At 36.8% G+C, this 14,962-nt stretch overlaps 1 protein-coding gene across 2 annotated transcripts in view; it reads left to right on the forward strand.

The window, feature by feature from the left end:
• ezrb (ezrin b) overlaps positions 1-14,922 on the forward strand; it is a 32,652-nt gene extending 17,730 nt beyond the window's left edge. For both annotated transcript variants that reach the window (XM_084090423.1, XM_084090424.1), the window contains 9 exons: positions 8-91; positions 1,612-1,758; positions 4,342-4,438; positions 6,788-6,951; positions 7,889-8,019; positions 9,390-9,550; positions 9,632-9,724; positions 9,914-10,156; positions 12,517-14,922. In XM_084090423.1, the coding sequence (XP_083946549.1) occupies positions 8-91; positions 1,612-1,758; positions 4,342-4,438; positions 6,788-6,951; positions 7,889-8,019; positions 9,390-9,550; positions 9,632-9,724; positions 9,914-10,156; positions 12,517-12,681 (1,285 nt within the window). In that variant the 3' untranslated portion in view covers positions 12,682-14,922. The remainder of the gene's footprint in view (positions 1-7; positions 92-1,611; positions 1,759-4,341; positions 4,439-6,787; positions 6,952-7,888; positions 8,020-9,389; positions 9,551-9,631; positions 9,725-9,913; positions 10,157-12,516) is intronic.
• Positions 14,923-14,962: the final 40 nt, after the last annotated feature.

Below are 14,962 nucleotides of genomic sequence, written 5' to 3' on the forward strand. Positions count from 1 at the left end.
CCTGCAGGGTTCTAGACCAGCACAAGCTGTCACGGGACCAGTGGGAGGAGAGGATTCAAGTGTGGCACGAGGAACATCGAGGAATGCTCAAGTAAGTTGACTTCCTCGCAAAATCTATCAATGGCCCCTTTATTATGACATCTTCATCTTATCTGACAATTGCACACATGCAGTTTTGTGTGTAATTGTGCTTTTTGAGTAGTCGTCTTGAAAAGAAGGTTATAGAGTATTGGGTTTGCACACATTCAACACAGGCTTTTCAGTCTCTTGAGAACAAGGTGGTCGGAGGACAGTGTAATGCTAAATGTAGATTTTTGACTGATGTAGAACACATCAGTCAATTGGACAGTCAGGTGCATTTATTGACTGATGCCTATCAATTGACTTGCTTGATAAATCATTCTATAGGCCAGAGTGGTTTGACGATATACGTTATGCCATGCAATGATAATGTCAGTTGGTAGAGATTCTGTTTTGCCATTTATACCGCATTATGTCTGCGGCGCAATTTCAAATATTCCAGTGTGAATCTGCATACTATAGTTTGCAATCTGTGTCACAGTGTAGACAAGCTATAAACTTGGTATAACTGTCGGTAGTTTATGGTTGATAATGTCTCAACTTTCCATGTTAAACATTCAATTCATAACATTCATAATTCAAAAATGTACAATTCAAATGATTAGCAATTTTAAAACATCTAATGTTATATATCCATATAAAAAAGTAAATAATCATATCAGGATTGTTTTAAAATTATATATGATTATATATTTTTTTATAAATAAAGTTGTTGTTTTAATTTTAGGTTAAGTTACTAATTAAGTTATGTGCTTTTGTTTTAGTTTTAGTTTTTTATTTATTTAAATATTGTAGCTTTAATTTTTATTTAAATTTTGGTAATTTTAGTACTTCAACTAAAAATTAGTTCAGTTAGTTTCTTACATTTCTAATTTCCATTTAAGTTTTTCATGTAGTTTTATTTCAATTACTGGATGATCTAATATTTTTAGGGGCCGTTTAAACGAGACTGCTTTCAACTAAAACCTTTTATGCATTTTGGCTGTTCATTTACACAACAACAGCGTTTTGGGGTCCTGAAATTGCTAACTTTTGAAAACGAGACCGTTATCTTCTCCATGTAAACTACAAAAACATGAATTTGTGAAAACAGTGACGTCATGCACGTGTATTGCGTGCTCAGTCTATAGGCGCATAGTGTTTCTTCACAAAGTGACATCGCCAACTACTGGCCTGGCATGAATAATACAGCGTTTTAGTCGTTTTCGTGGATCCATGTGAACAGGGATCATTTTGACAACGTTGTCGTCTGTACAAAGCAAAAACCTTTCTGTTTTTAGTACATGGCTGTCATGTAAACATACCTTAGTTAACAAAAACAACACAGAATAATATAAAAATAATTTAATTCTCTGGATTATGGTTATGTAATATATAAAATATTATTTAATGTGTAAAACCATAGTTATGACTACATGATATACTATTACCATGTTATGACATACTGTGCTAAAAGACTTTGGTCATATCACCAGCCAGCATTACAAACCGAAACTGATCATTTTGTTGTCCTGTTTTATTTATCCCTAGAGAGGACGCAATGCTTGAGTATTTGAAAATTGCTCAGGATCTGGAAATGTATGGTGTGAACTACTTCGACATCAAGAACAAGAAGGGATCGGAGCTATGGCTGGGTGTGGATGCCCTGGGCCTAAATATCTATGAGAAAGAAGACAAGTGAGTTCAGCCTTTCCCTACATTCATTTGACGTTATTCTTATGTGAAGTGGCATTTCAACTACACTTCATGTATCTTCAGTGTTTTCCTCTTCTTTTAAATCATTTAGATTACAAAAAAGCACTGTGCCAGTACCATGGTAAAATAATGGTATCAGTTGTTAGTATTGTATATATTACGAGTACTGTATGGTTACCATACTACCATGGTATTTTGTGGTATACCTAGCTACTTAGTAATACTTTTGGCCTGCACATCCATCATCCCCCTTTAATTTACACCAATCTGTGAAATCCAAGCTATTGAGGAGTGCTTTTGGTGATTTTAGTTTGGTTTGAGGACATTATTCCTAGAACATGATGTTCTTTTTTGAAGTAACATCTATTTTATTTCCATTGTTTCCTTAAACAGAGATCTCTCTGTGTGTGCACATAATTGCAGTGGCGTCTAATGGCTTTTTCCCCACAATGCCCTCTATTTTAACCATAGCAACAAAGACTGGTTTTTCAAGCTGTGCAGTCCTTGAAAACAGTGGGCAAGGTTTGTGTGTGTGACTGAGAGAAGGCTTCTCGAGTGCACACATGTTGCACAACGACCTGTGAAATAGTTCACATTCATCTGATCTTTGCTTGTGTTTGTACGGTGTAAAGTGTTGTTGTGTTAGCTGTGCTCTTTCTGCCGAGTGGCCTGTATTCTTAGCTTCACATTTGTTTCAAATCACGATTCTGAACAGACAGCTACACAAAATAACATAATTTTCTAGGTTATGACAAAATGTAAATTTATGCAGTCTATTTAAAAATATTTAATTAATCTGAATTAATAATTAAAAAGTGGTTTCAATGAATGATTCGATGACTCACTCATAATGACTTCACTTGTTTCATTATTACTGGATGAATCAGGTTTTTTGAATGAGTCTTTTGAGTGAATGATTCAATGACAAATACATTTTTTAACAGTTACTTTACCAGTCACCCCATAGTGGCGTAACAATATAGCCAATACAATTATTTTAAGCCAAGTTACTTTCAAAAGGTGATTTACTCTGTCTTACTCAGTCTTCACGTGATCCATAAGAAATCATTCTAATTTAATGCTCAGGTCACATTTCTTCTTATTAATATCAGTGTTGAAAACGGTTCTTAACGTTTGTGGAAATTGCGATTATTTTATTCAGGATTCTTTGAGGACTAGAAAGTTCAATGAACAGCATTTATTACATTTATTTATTAAATAGACACATTTTGTAACATTTATAAATGTCTTCACAGTCACTTTTGATCAATTTAATTAATAAAAGTATTAAGTTCTCTTTTTTTTTTTATCTTACCACAAATGTTTGAATGGTATCATTGTTTCCTAAAATGTTAAGCGGCACAACTGTTTTCAACATTGATAATAATAATGTTTTTTGATCATTAAATTAGCATATCAGAATGATTTCTGAAGGATCATGTGACACTGAAGACTGGATATCCAGCTTTACTATCATAGGAAAAAATATATTTTAATTTAAATTGTAATACTATTTCACAATATTACTGTTTGATTAAATAAATGCATATTTGGTGAGCAGAAGAGACTACTTAAAAAAAACAAAAAACAAAAAAAAAACCTTGTTTCCAAACTTTTGACAGGTGCTGGATATATTATTTTATTTATACTAATAATAATATATTATATAAACATGTACTGGTATATAATATTGCAATAGTATTTTATTTATTTATTTACTTATCCAAACATGTACGGATATAGCATTTTCCTTAAATGGTAGAATAACCAGTATGCATGCCTTCTGTCCACAGGAGCAAAAAATAAGCAGGCACGTTCACGACCTCTTTAGCAGCTCTGCTCCACCTAGAACAAGTCAGCACGACAATCTCTCTGGAACACTATTCCCACTAGAGCCAATCAAAACCAAGCTTGAGACCGACTGTAACAGTCATAGCACTACAAGGACAAAAACTAGGGCCTCTTTAAATACTTACATAAATCATTTAAAATGTAATATTGTATAAATGTTTAATGCTAATGAAATATGACAGTCAATGGTCTAGTGTATTTGTTCCACTCTTCTTTTCCCCCTGCACCTTATACTGTACAACCCTTAGAAAAAAACATTTCATGCCATATTTATTACCATCATTTATTTGAACCATTTCTGCCATTTGTTTTAGGGCAGGTTTGTGGTGTGTCATATGAGGTGGGCCACAATAGCTTTGTATTCTCTTAGCCACGCGTTAAGACAGTGTGACGTGGCGTCATTGTGACGCCACTCCCATGAGCTCCACAAAGACATCACAGCACACTCCTCACTGCGATGATGTCATTAGCTCACGCTAATCGCAGGCCCTTCTTTGTCTTAGCATTCCTTGAGTATCTCAGTGATGGACCGTCATGCCTGTGGTACAACATTCTCACTGCATTACAAACTGATCTCAGTGCTAATATTTAGTTTTTTGCTCGATCGGCGAGATCTGATGGTTGTCGTCCACCTTTTAAGTGGTGAATATCAGGTTTTGCGTGACTATGTATGGAATGAAAACATATCTCATGATGTCATCATTGTCTTCACAGACTCACACCAAAAATTGGATTCCCCTGGAGCGAAATAAGAAACATTTCCTTCAACGATAAGAAGTTTGTCATCAAGCCTATAGATAAAAAAGCTCCAGTAAGTGAAACTACAATTGTGACACAAGCCGCCTTCATACCTCACAGTCCTGAAACTGAAAAACTGACGAGACGAGACTTGTTTTATTACACTCTAATCGACAAACGTTTTATCTCACACCAATATCACAACGTCTAGGATTAGGTTTTTGGATACAAAGTCTAATTTAAATAGTTTTCGGATTAAAAAAGAATGTTAAAGAACTATTATTATGATAGTCAGAAACATTTCAGATTCAACACCATTTTTAGGTCACTCGTGTATTTGAAACTTTGAGCATTGTAAACTTTGTACAAAAGTCTGTAAAGCACGAGATGCTCTTTAAAACCATTGTTTGTTTGTTTACTTTTATTGTCCCTCTTAGGGGAAACTAGTTTTGCAGCAAAAGGTAACAAATACAGACAATGCATAATACATAAACAATATATAATACACATAGTTCATATCATAAAATCTACCTATGAAGATTTTTTTCCACATTTAACTGAATGTGGAATTTTAATACAGCACATCAGTCATCCACTACTGAACCATGTACTTGATCCTGTTCCTGTTGAAGACTCACTATCACAGTCATCAGCATATTTAATAATGTGCCTATTCACGTATGAATTGCGACAGTCATTTGTGTACATAATATATAACACAGGTGACAAACAACATCCTTGAGGAGACCCAGTAGAACAAAATAACTGTTTAGAATATACATTAATTTTAACACACTGTGATCTTCCTGTTAAAAAAATCTAAAATCCATTCAGCAACATTTACATCGATGTTAAAATTATATGTTAATTTCTCTATTAACAAATGAGGCTGCATTTTCTTAAAAGCAGAAGAGAAATCAATAAATAACGCCTTAGGTTTTTCCAAATGTTTTTAAACCAGATTTAAAAGATGAAGAAATGGCAAATTGTAATGGATCAAGACTAGACTCTATTTGCTGTGAAATCACTTCCCTAACTATTTTTTATTTATTTTTCAAAACGTTTCATTATTAACGACGTGTGAGCAACTGGTCTAAAATTGTTTAAATTCTTAGGCACGCTGTATATATGCTGCACATATTTCTTCCATATTCTTGGGACTTTTGTAGCTTAAAAAAATATATGGTGAAAAGTTCCACACAACTGTTCTGCACAAGTATTTTACACCGTACCTCCTATATTATCAGGGCCTGGACTTTTCTTTACATCTATATTTTGAAAAAGACATTTAACCTTGTGATCTTCAATGTTTTCACAATTACTACAATTTGTTCTTTGTTTTGAATAATTGATTTCTGCACTGAAATCATGATGATCAAACCTTAATTACTACTCATTCAAAGTATCAGAAAAATCCATATCCGATTTAAAACCATCCAATTTAATCCTCTTGGTTTCCATTCTCTCATTACCTGCCAAGGTTTTAAATCCTTGTCATGTTGCACTTATTTTTTTCCATTCAGCTGATATTCCAACTTGAACCCATCCTTCTTTATTTCTGCTCTCACCATATTACTGATCTCTCTAACTGTGTGTGATATTCTCTCATCTGAAAAGCTATTTTATTTTTATGCAAAATATATTTGGTTCTCTTTGAGATCCAATGGGATTATGGTTTGGAAATACTCTAAAGTCTTATATGGAACAACACATACAGTACAAAAAGAGATATATCCTCATCAAAATTGTTCGTAGCTTCTTCAAAAACAGTCCAGTCTGTTCAATCCAAAGACCCCTGTAGAGCCAGTGAACTGTCCTCTGTCTAAACCTGGACTCTTCTTTTCTTCATTTTCTCTCTACGCAGCACTGACTTATACGCAGGTAACCGATGAACTGTATTCTAATCACAGAAACCCAAAGGAGGACCAATAGTAGAATTCATTGCCCCCTTAGTAGAGCCATAACAGAGATCAAGTATCTTATTTCACCTTGTATTTCAAGTGATATATTGGTAAAAAGTACAGAATGATTTATAGACTACAATAAAAATCCCCAAGAATAAAATTTGGCGCGTCTGGTGTATAAATAATCCTAAAATAACACTGCAATGTGACAAAAAAAGATGGTGAGATGTCTGTGGCTTTGTGACACACACAGTACACAGTAAATCACTGTAATGTGTGCAGTTTGACAGTAAAGAGTCGTTAGTTGTAGCAGTGCTGTTTCAGCTGATAAACACCAGCAGTCAGTCTCTGTCTTCATAGAGCGTTATCTCTGAGCGTCAGAGCAGCTGCTTTCACATTACCACACGACTTTATCATACTAATACACAGACTTCTCAATCTGATCAAAGACCAGTACACTGGATGATTCCTAAACCCCTGCATCTTTATATCTTGTCTCTTCCTTCTTATCCCTGCAGGATTTCGTGTTCTACGCCCAGCGTTTGCGCATTAATAAACGTATCCTACAGCTGTGCATGGGGAACCATGAGCTGTACATGCGCCGCAGGAAGCCGGACACCATCGAGGTGCAGCAGATGAAAGCACAGGCTCGAGAGGAGAAACAACACAAACAGATGGAGAGGTGAGGATGAATCACCATGGCGATGTGAGGAGTGATGGCGTCTCATCAGCAGATGCTGCAGGATATAAAACACACCGTATTCTGCATTTGTGTACCATATTATTTCATTTTACACTTTCAGATCTAGAAACTGTGGATTGGCAAAGGCTGGTTGTTTTTTTTTGTTTTTGTTTAGTTTGTTTTGCTTTTTGTTTGATTTTAAACTGGATTAGCAAAGCCTGATTTTATTTTGTTTTGCGTTTGGTTTGTTATTAGTTTTCTTTGGCTTTTTTTCTTTTTTTCATTTTTTATTTAAAGGATGTATTTGTGGTTGCTAAGGTGTTCTATGTGGTTTCTAGGTAGTTTCTAAAGGGTTTGAAGTTTTTTTTTTGTTTGAGATTTGCTATGTGGTACCTTGGATCTTCTGATAGGTTGCTAGGCAGTTTTTAGGTGGGTAATTAAATATATTATATGGTACCGATTTATCAGTCTCAAATCAGCATCAAATAGGAGTATCAAACTTATGATCCAACATTATGATAACTTTGTGGCATTGCCTTTAGTCAACTCCAGTTGCTGCAAATTACTTTCCAAATGGCATTTAAACAGTTTTATATGTAAATGACCTTGGTTATGATTGGTTGACTAGCTGTTGCCCATCATGAGTTGCTGAATACTGAATAGATATTGATATGTAAACTTGACCGGCCGACTCCTCATGGTTGTGATGTCATGAAGCCAACGAGATTTCTGAACAAGCCATTTTTGCAGCAGGTCAATGAGTTTTGAATTATTAACATCATTATTAACTATGAGCAAGGCAAATTGAGTTTTGTATTATACAACCACTTTGTCTCCCTTGGCAGGTCAGTCTGAGTGATGACTTTTGTTTGTGGGTATAGAGCGGTGTCCTGAGCAAACGTCACAGTGTGTCTCTTTGGTTGTGTCTTATCTGCAGAGCTCAGCTGGAGAGCGAGAAGAAGAGACGAGAGGCCATAGAGAGAGAGAAAGAGCAGATGGAGAGGGAGAAACAGGAGCTGATGATGCGACTCTACCAGTTTGAGGAGAAGACCAAAAAAGCAGAGAAAGGTAAGAAGCCAGTGTGTTTTTTTAATTGGAGTAATATCATGTAAAATTGTATTTTGTTTTGGTTAAAACATGTTCATGTCTAACGCAAGATAAGTATTTCCATGACTGCGTTCAATAAAACAGTCAACATGCAAGTTTTGAATGCGAGGAATCATGTTTATACTTCTTTTTTTTTTCTTCTTTTTTTTTTAAAGAAAATAATTTTTTTAACTGTTTAGTTTTATGAAACAACATATGGATTATAATAAAAAACAAATCTGACAATGATGATTGGTTTACTTTGTGACTTCCTATGGAAAATTTGTGACTCATAATTGGAGACGTCAAGCCAGATACAGTCACTTTGGTCTTTTCAATTTATGTAACCTTTTAGCTTGTTATTATATAAAGGGGAGACATTATACTTTGATCATGATGAGTGTGTTCGAGCTGACAATGCCGTTGACTGGCAATCCAAACACAAGGTGGTGTCGAACTGCACCTGTTACTCTGTTTCTGCTGTTCGCATGTCATGTTTCTTTTGTGTTTGCCACAAAGCTAACACAAAGATATCCGGTTTGAAACTAGATTATTAGGCTATTAATTTTTCATTCCAAAAAGTTTGTTTTGGATTAAATAATGTTCCTGAATGATGTGGCCATACATGCTAAAACCATCAACCATCTCTGACTATACAAAGTCCAACAAAGCTTTCTGAATGATCTCAATTTATGTGCTCTGTAGAAAAGGCAGAAGTGATGTCATTTTGTGACAAACATCACTCTGCTTAAAGGGAATTTTTCTGTCATTATTTACTTCAAACCCCATATGTCTCTTTCTTATATGGAGCACAAAAGGAATTATATGTAGCAGAAAGTCTTAAGCTGCTCTGCAGACAATGAAAGTGAATGGTGACCACAGCTGTCAAGCAATAATTCAGTGAATCATTACTTAAATTTCATTTTGCTATACGAAAAGTTATTCTACCTCTTTCAGATACAGAATATAGTGCATGAGTAATGAGTATTAATTTGATAGTGCTTGACAGCCCCTCATTCCCATTCACTTTCATTGTGTGGAAAAAAAGCAGCATGAACACTTACTAAACTTCTCCTTTGGTGTTCCACGGAATAAAGGTCAAACAGTGAAACTAGGGGGAGTAAATGATGACAGATTTTTTTGGGAGACCTATCCCTTCAAAGTAGACTAATTATAGGGACTGCAAAAGCATAATGTGGTCGCCACTATTTAGTGTTGAATTGACGACTATTCATTAACATCACAGATGTGTAACCATGAGGGCATCACCACCTTCCACAGTGAGGGCCAGACCCATATTTAGGATGTATTGATGGTTGCACTTTAAATGAAATCTGGATGTGTGTTTTCAGACCTGCAGGAGCAGATGCAGAGGGCCGTGCAGCTGGAGCATGAACGGAGACTGGCCGATGAGGAGGCCGCCAGATTGGAGGCAGAGAGGCAGGCAGCCCTGCTCGCAAAGGAGGAACTGGCCCGTCAAGCCAAGGACCAGCTAAAGAGTCAAGAACAGCTGGTGAGAACTTAACGCCGATTCTCAGAAAAATGAAGAGTTGTTTATTTTCCATTAACAATCCTCCCCATTGATTTCTCTCAGGCCGCTGAGCTAGCAGAACATACTGCTCGTATTGCACTCCTGGAAGAAGCCAAAAGACGCAAGGAGGAGGAAGCCGTGACATGGCAGCACAGAGTAAGAGCATTAAGACATGAACCCATATGGAAATAATGAGATCACCTCAAGATCACTTTTTTCAACCTTTATGAGTTTGCATTACTGCAAAAAATATTCTGTGTCCATATACTCTTGGTGCATTCTCAAGTTCTTCAGTAATTGGATTGGTAGACTGTCTGATCTTTGTGATGTTGGACTGTGTTCAAGGCGAAAGAGGCTCAGGATGACCTGGTGAAGACCCGCGAGGAGCTTCACATGGTGATGGCGGCGCCACCTCTCCCTCCACCACCCCCCGCCTACGAACCTGATGAGAATGAGTATGAAGATGGGGAGGAGAGCAACGGGAGCTACAGTGCAGACCTGCAGACAGGAGGATTCCATGACCACCGCAACGAAGAACAGCGACTCACTGAGGCCGAGAAGAATGAACGAGTTCAGAAACAGCTGATGGTAAGTATAACATTGTAGGAACAATTGGTTGAACTTTACAAGGCTTTAAGACTGGAGCCCAGGGCAGGGTAGCCAATCCTGCTCCTTGAAGACTGAGTTCAGGTCTGACTCCAGCATGTTCCTAACAGGGTTAGGGTAACCTTTTTGCAGTTTTATTCTTCTAGGTTGATCTAGTGATTCTTTAACTCTAGTCCAGGGGTGTCATAACCTGCTCCTGAAGGATCACTGTCCTGCAAAGTTTAATAAGCTATTTCCTCCAAAAAGTGGTTTATTCAGCCTATGGAAGCCTCTGCTCCATTAACATCCAATAAAAAACAGCCTCTTGCCTCCTTCCCTGCGTACCACAGTGTTAGCATGCTAAGGTTGCAGGCTTGCCTTTAAGTGGCTTTTATGCCTAGTAAGACATTGATCTGGAATGTTTAATTGGGGCTGGAGCTAATGTAAATAACATTAAACCAACAAAAGTATTTGAAGAGTAATAAGTGTAGTCCCGATCCTGCCGTCCTCCATCACGTAGTTGTTGCGCACAGAAACAATGTTAAACTAAAATCTGCGGGGTTTCCATTTTAGGGTTGTGAATACAAGAGTCTCTGTGTAGGTCCTCTTTAGGGCTCGACAAAAGGGGCTTTCGCACCGGGTACTTCTAGGAGCTAGAACTTATAGCAACTAGCCACTAGGATGGTTCCCCGAAAACTAATGGTTCTCCTAGGAACGTTTTCCTGGTTGCATTCGCACCGCCAGCAGGAACTCTGAAGTGACGTACTTGTTGTTGTGACTTATTTTGACGGCGCTGAGAACGCCTGAGCTCACACTGCTCGCATTCTCTGTGTTCATTAGTTTAAGATCTGTCTAACAGTCCTGTCTAATACGTTATTAGATAGAATTGTTATACATAGAAAGTAACGTTAGACCGTAATGAAAAGTTATTAGCGTATGCCATGTGGTTCAGTAACAGTGTCCAGTGAGCAGAAATACATAATCATGTTTGGCTTGGTCCCCTCAAAGTTAACCTTTACGCTGAGGAGAAAATCCATCACTGTTTTCCATGTTTGTAGAGTTAGTTTCTGGAGTAAATATATAGGCTATAATCTGTGGGTTTACACAGCCTTTTTTTAAACGGCTGGTGTTTCGCTTGCGTTCGGCCAATTAGCGTACACTAACGTCACTGGTAGTTCTTACAGTGCTGGGTTAGACCTGACTCTGAAGGAGGAGCTCAATTAGATCCTCCAAAAGGAGTTCCTAGAACTAAAAAAAAACTTTTGTGGGGACTCTATTGGCTCCTACTTCAGAGTAGAGTCTAACCCGGCACAACCTGAACTACCAGTGACGTAAGTGTAGGCTGATTGGCCGAACACATGCCATACGAAACACTGGCACCAGCCATATTCTTACTGCTCGAACTAACGGCATGAACATGGAAAGCCTCGATAGATGGACCACCACTAAAGTCCTGGCAGTTCTCAACACACTGTCCTCCATCCTTCAGTTGTTGACGTTGTTCAATAAATGACGTCGCTGTCGGCCGGCTTGCGTCACTTCAGAGTTCCTACTGACGTTGTGAATGCAACCAGGAAAATGGCCCAAAGGGAAAATTTAGTTCTCAGGGGACCGCCCTGGTGGCTAGTGCCTGTAACTGAGTGCCTATAACTACCCGGTGCGAAAGCCCCTCATGAGTAGGAATAAATAACCCTGCTCTGAAACAACAGTATCTACCAGTCAATTACTTCTGATTTTAAAAGAGGAAGTTGGGGTAAGGTTTGGGGTTGGATAGACCTAGAGATATGCTTGGTTGATAGCAATGTCTAGCACCAGGGATGTCTACAAACATGGCCTTAGGTTCATCAGGTTGTCTCATTTGATTACCGTAGTACAGCCAACAGATCTTTGTTGGTCCTGGACATTCTTATCAACAAATCAGATTTTGGTAATAGGATTAGGCTTAGGTTTCAGGCTGGGGTTGGGGCTTGTCTTTTAAACCAATAATATCCTTCTGCCTTTAACTGTAGTTAATAGTTGGGGTTAGGAGTAGTCAATAAGATTTCTTATACTTATTCTTATTCTTATAAACATACTTTAACGGTCCTAAAACAACATTACTATCAAACAATCCAAACGATAACCTATTCCTAACCTAAATAAGAATGTTATCAACTAGATATCCAATTGGTATGGGTTTAGGGCCTGACATCGTGTTTGGTCTTGACAACAACGTTAATCCAGAAACATGTCCTACTTGGTAGAATCACATTAAAAGGTTTGGATAGGTTTGTTTGACAGGAAGATTGATTCAGAACTGGTTGTATTTTTGAGTCATAGATCAAAAAAGCATCACAACATTTCTGACACTCTCTTCTTTACAGGCTCTGACCTCAGAGTTATCCCAGGCTCGCGACGACACCAAGAAGACTCAGAACGACCTGCTGCACACAGAGAACGTGCGCGCCGGCCGAGACAAATACAAAACTCTCCGGCAGATCCGCCAGGGCAATACCAAACAGAGGATTGATGAGTTTGAGGCCTTATAAAATATCAGGACCAGGAAACTTTGGGAAGGAGGGGAAGGAAGGAGTCTCAAAGCCCTTGTCTGTTTTCTTTCTATCCCCTACGTCTGAGTGGTCAATGCAAGAGGCACACGTACACGCACATGCACACGGTAATGCAACAGATTTGATTAGGATGATACCAACACTGGTTCAATGTGCACTAAACGAAATTATTTTAAAACCAAAAAACTGCACAATGTAAATGTAATGACAAAAATGTTTTTTTTGTCATTACATTTATATACATAAACACAAATGTTTACCCCTTAATGGTGTACATCGGAATTCACAGCAACACTTTACAGTAAGGCTCTATACTGTAGCATTAGTTAATGAACAAACAATGAACATTTATTAATGTCTGTTCATTCTTGGTTTGTAATGCATTAGTTAACTAGTGATGACAAACAACTTGTAATATTAATGTATTTATATATGTAGCAATTCACACTTAAGCTTGGTTAATTGCTAACTAATGTTAATAGTATAAAGCCTTATTTTAAAATGTTCACAAAACCACACCACTGATTTTTTTCACAGAATGCGCTGAAATAAATCCTTTTGCCATAAACATGCGAAGCTAAATAATATGTAAACACACGTGCCAACAATGCATCCCCTTATGTTAATTATGTGTTATTAATTAAATAATCTGGCCAAATTCTAACTAGTTTGGGGTTGTAATAAGGGATTGTACTTTTTTTTTCTTTTCTTTTTCTTTTTTCTTCTTGTTAATGATCCACTCAGCACAGGGCTTGGCAGTATGATAATAATTTTATGTATTGTCTTATATTAAAACTCTTTCATTCATGTTGAATATGGCTTTTGCCAGAATATTTGTTATAGTGTTTATTTATTCTTTCTTTGGGTTATTTAAGGTTTTGGGGTAGATGTACTTCTGCTTATTTACTAATGACAGATTCATTTCGTTTATTGATTCTGTACTGACCCAAATGATGATTGAATCCACATGCTCAAATCTTTAATACTAATTAGAAGAGGATTCATATATACGATATGATGTCTGATTTTATACACACATACATATACACATATACAGTATATATATAAAAAATGTATGTGTATATGTATCAGAGGCATGTTAAATCATTAGATTTTCTGCATTAGATACAAACTGATTTTTGTTATGGTTTTCAATTGAATTAGTTACTGAATGTTTATTGCCATGACATTGGGTTGGAGGAAGATTTGTTTTTAGAAACTTTAATAACCTTTTGTATTCTCAGCTTACTGCAAGTTATATTTGGACAGTTTTCACTGACTTACTAGCAGCTCTTTATATTTTAATGAAAACTTACAAATAGCACAAATCAGGTAGTGTTAAAGACACCTTTATTCTGCTGGAGGATTCACACTAGAACAGAGTTTTAGACATTCAGCATTTTGGGTGATATACCAATGGGCAAATATGACGATTTAGTAAATTGTTTCTATGATGCCTGTAACCATGCAGTGCCACTTTCATAAAAATAGGAAAGTATTATTATTATTATTTTGTCGCATCTTTTTTTCTTCTTGCTACTTGGCAAGTTATTAGGGCTTAAATGTATTTGTTTCCTCCAAATGATGCTTATTATTGCTAACTTAGTCTCTGTTAATTCATTAATTGAGTTTCCATTATCAAAATCAGCTGGTTTAATCACTCGCAGCTATTTGAACGCTTATGTTTTAAATATTATTGACGATATGTACAAATAAGCTTTTCACACTACCAACACTGCAGGGCTTAAAGGGATCGTTCACTCAAAAATGTAAATTCTGTCATTTATTCACCCTCAAGGTGTTCCAAACCTGTATGAGTTTCTGTCTTCTGTTGAGCACAAAATAAGCTGTTTTAAAGAATGTTGGTTTCCAGTTTTGGTCCCCATTGACTTCCATAGTATTTCCCTCCCCGATACTATGGAAGTCAATGGGGACCAGCATTCTTCAAAATATATTTTGTGTTCACATCAACCCATCCTGGATTATGTCACTGAATCGTGGTAACAATGGTATACGAGTTACTAACTCATTGTAAGAACTAGTTGACCCCTGGTTAACAATATGACGTGTGAAAAGCCTATATGTGTAAAACAGAAAAGAGTTGTTATTGTATAAAGCAGTAGTAATATAAGTATCATTGAGCTTCACAACAACTGGATTTATTTATTTTCCCCCAAAAGGTGTTTATTATATTAGAAATAAAGATTTATGAGCAACAAATCTGGGTGTCTTATTTAAGAAGTTCAGCGTATAATACCGT

The sequence above is a fragment of the Abramis brama genome, assembly GCF_963993115.1.
Source record: "Abramis brama genome assembly, chromosome: 18".
In the NCBI taxonomy this organism is placed as follows: Eukaryota; Metazoa; Chordata; class Actinopteri; order Cypriniformes; family Leuciscidae; genus Abramis; species Abramis brama.